The 3,207-nt window shown below is 47.1% G+C and overlaps 1 protein-coding gene across 1 annotated transcript in view; it reads right to left on the bottom strand.

Moving 5' to 3' along the window:
- Positions 1–1,467: 1,467 nt before the first annotated feature.
- LOC101851911 (complement C1q-like protein 4) overlaps positions 1,468–3,207 on the bottom strand; it is a 2,598-nt gene continuing 858 nt past the window's right edge. The window contains exons 2-4 of the mRNA XM_005112502.2: positions 2,742–2,808; positions 2,205–2,406; positions 1,468–1,591 (exon numbers count right to left, since the gene is read on the bottom strand). Of these exons, the coding sequence (XP_005112559.2) occupies positions 1,468–1,591; positions 2,205–2,406; positions 2,742–2,808 (393 nt within the window). The remainder of the gene's footprint in view (positions 1,592–2,204; positions 2,407–2,741; positions 2,809–3,207) is intronic.

Here is a 3,207-nt window from a genome sequence, read left to right as displayed (position 1 = left end):
CCCTAGCAAGGTTCAATGGGTTCCAAATTGTGCGTGACCATGTCTGTATCTAATACGACGTCAAAATGGCAACCCGGAATGTTGCAGCTCATTGTTTTACTTTACTTTTATCCGCCGCTTATACCCTTTTGGGTGTCGCGGGAAGAAAGAGACGTCTCTCTGTCGCCAGCCGTAGAGCTTGGGTCAGGGGGATGCCATGAGTTGTTAGTGTTTCCCTGACTCCATCTATCCAGGTCTTTCGAGGCAGTTCATTGGGAATCGGAAATAATCGTGCATGTATATGTTAAAGTGCAAGGGGTAGGATATTATAAAACAAACGTGGCGTCGGTGATCTAGTGGTTAGGCTCCTTTGACTTTCAACTATAAGGTCGTGGGTTCGATTCCCACCAGTGGCCAGATGTTGTGCACTTGGAAAGGACACTTTGCACGATTTTTCCTACTTCAACCAGATGGGAATTGGTACCCGACAATAGACAGAAAAAGATCTTGTCAGTTTGCTTATGTCTGAGAGCGTGCAATCTGCAGCACTGTATTGTTCCCGAGAAGCCGAGAATGTTCCTGAGTGTGCTAGGCTCTGCTGCGGTAATAATGGTTGTTGTGGATATTTGCCCACTTTTCACCACAAGTATCGAGATTTACTCGGGGCGCGGGATTCTCGTGCGGAGGAGCACGGGGATCTCGCGCTGTAGTAGCTGACGTGAAGCTTATATATATATATATATATATATATATATATATATATATATATATATATATAATGGGTCACACACGGTCTGTGAGGGGACAGTCGGACGACAGAGAGAGAAGAGGAAGGGACAGAGCCAAGGTCTACCCCCTTTGCGGGAAATCTACTATGCACTACACTTGTTGAAATAAAGTATCAAGAACTTACGGTGGGAGTTACGCATTTGTTTTTTCGAATTGTTGTTTAAAATGTTGTAGTGCTGTGTTCCGTAACAATCGCTGTAACGCGCATAGAACATGCTGTAAAACGTGGATATGGGCTATGCAAAAACAATTATTAGTGAAATTATGATTATAAGCCTACGGGAACACCATTAGCCATATCTCCTAGTAAGATCGGGAGTCGCCAAGTTCGAAGAAAGACGCTACCGAAATATTTTTAAAAATGGAGACGGCACCTGCAAATAGATCGAGAGAGCCCTACCTTCCGGTCTAGTTCAGCCCCAAACATCCCCTGCCCCCCACTGCAACAGACATTTCCTAGCGAAGATCGGCCTGATCAGCCATCTCCGCACACACCCCACCCCTCCAGTGATGTGAAGTCAAGGTCATCTTCGCCAGCGAAGGACGACCATCATGAGTCCTATCTCTGGGGTGTGTTTGTATGGAAGGCAGACACGCACTAACCACGGCCTTCATTAATAATAATAATAATGATAAATAGCATTTGTATAGCGCATATCCCCGCTCAACAGCTGGCTCTATGCGCTTTACACTATATCATTACGTACCTTTCTTCAGCTCGAGAACCATGGCATTGCTTGCCGCGGCGTACTGTGCCGTGATGTGGGCGTAGGCCGAGGACTTGTAGTCTCCGTTCTTGTACAGGTCAAGCCACAACGTGCCGCTGGGGACATTTGGGAGAATGAAACACTTCAGGTGAATGTGACGGGGCTACCGCGAAGTAGAAATGACTTTATTATTTGGTTGCTTTTAAGCCCAAGGGGACTATCCCGAAAAAGGCTGTTTAAAGAAAATCGAAGGTAAAGTTTTTGCCCCTTGTTCAGTTTCTTTAAAAGACAAGAAATGTTTTCTCTATAACCGGGACGCCGTGGAGATAAAACAAAAAGGGGGGGGGGGATCGACTACTGAGTTGTATACGCCTGCTCAGCGCCATTTTTTTACACAGTGGGACAGAATCGCGTTGATCTATGGGATCACCACTTCCGACCTAGCTGCTCGTCCGTTTGAGGCGTACTTCAGTTGTGTGTGGCAGTAGATTTTCAGCCTAAGTCTCTCCAAAGCGTAATAGGTGAAGTTTTATACCCAGTCATAAGGCATTTCAGTTTGGGAGTGTGCATAATGTGTAGAGTGACGGGGGGGGGTTGAGGGAGAGTTGAGGGAGGGAGTGGAGGATGTGGTTGGGGTAATAGGGAAGAGGGATGAGAGGATGAAAGCGAAGGGAATGGATTGGGGAGGGGGGTGGAGATGGCGGGAGTATGGAAGATCGATGTACGTACTTGGTCTCCGCTAAACCGTGGTAGATGAACATGTAGACGCCGTCGTAGGGAGCCGTGAAGATCCCGGAGCTGCTGTCATAACCGTTTCCCGTGTTGAGGAAGACACGATCGTAGGTGACGTTTACGTGAGTGGACACGTTCAGCATGGTGGTGAGGCCAGCCGAGAAGGCGATACGTAGCTGTACAGAGGGGGTGGTCTGTGCTGTGGGTGGATGGATGGATGGATAGATGGATGGATGGATGGATGGATGGATGGATGGATGGGTGGATGGATGGGTGGATGGATGGATGGGTGGATGGATGGGTGGATGGATGGATGGGTGGATGGGTGGATGGATGGATCGAGTACACACACACTCTCACACATATACATACTCATAATCACACACATACACACATATAACTCACACACCACACTCAAGCACACATATATCGACGCATACACCAAAGACTGAAATATATACACGCACACACACACACACACACACACACACACACACACACACACACACACAAACAGCGACCCGTAGACCCTACCATAAGCGAACAGAACACATCCAGCCACCCCAAGCAACACAGAGACCAGCTGAATCCGACGGTCCATCTGAGGAAAAGAACAGAATATTTTTAAGGGAGTGTATACAGACCCGGTAACCGGGAACAAAGTCACAAAGTATACAGACCAGGTAGGGGAACTCTTTTGTGATTTCGGAGAGTTTCAGCGCCATCTTGGCTCAGGGTAGACCTAGTTTCTTCTAGATCTATGGCCTAGGTGTAGATCTAAATCTAGACAGACAGACATAAATCATTGATCTAGTTTCGAGGCTAGCCTAGATCTTGGTCTAAATGAAGATTGCGGATGTCTTTTCGATGAACGATCGTTTTTCCTCCGTTTTGGAGTTGGAGGAATCGCAATCTGAAGAAAAGAACAATGTCATGATTTCAATCGAGCAGTCACCCTCTCTATTTCCCTGCCTCTCTCTCTCTCTCTCTCTCTCTCTCT

The sequence above is a fragment of the Aplysia californica genome, unplaced genomic scaffold, assembly GCF_000002075.1.
Source record: "Aplysia californica isolate F4 #8 unplaced genomic scaffold, AplCal3.0 scaffold01294, whole genome shotgun sequence".
Classification (NCBI taxonomy): Eukaryota; Metazoa; Mollusca; class Gastropoda; order Aplysiida; family Aplysiidae; genus Aplysia; species Aplysia californica.
The sequence above is the reverse complement of the archived record's forward strand: the minus strand, read 5'-3'. Positions and strand labels throughout refer to the sequence as shown.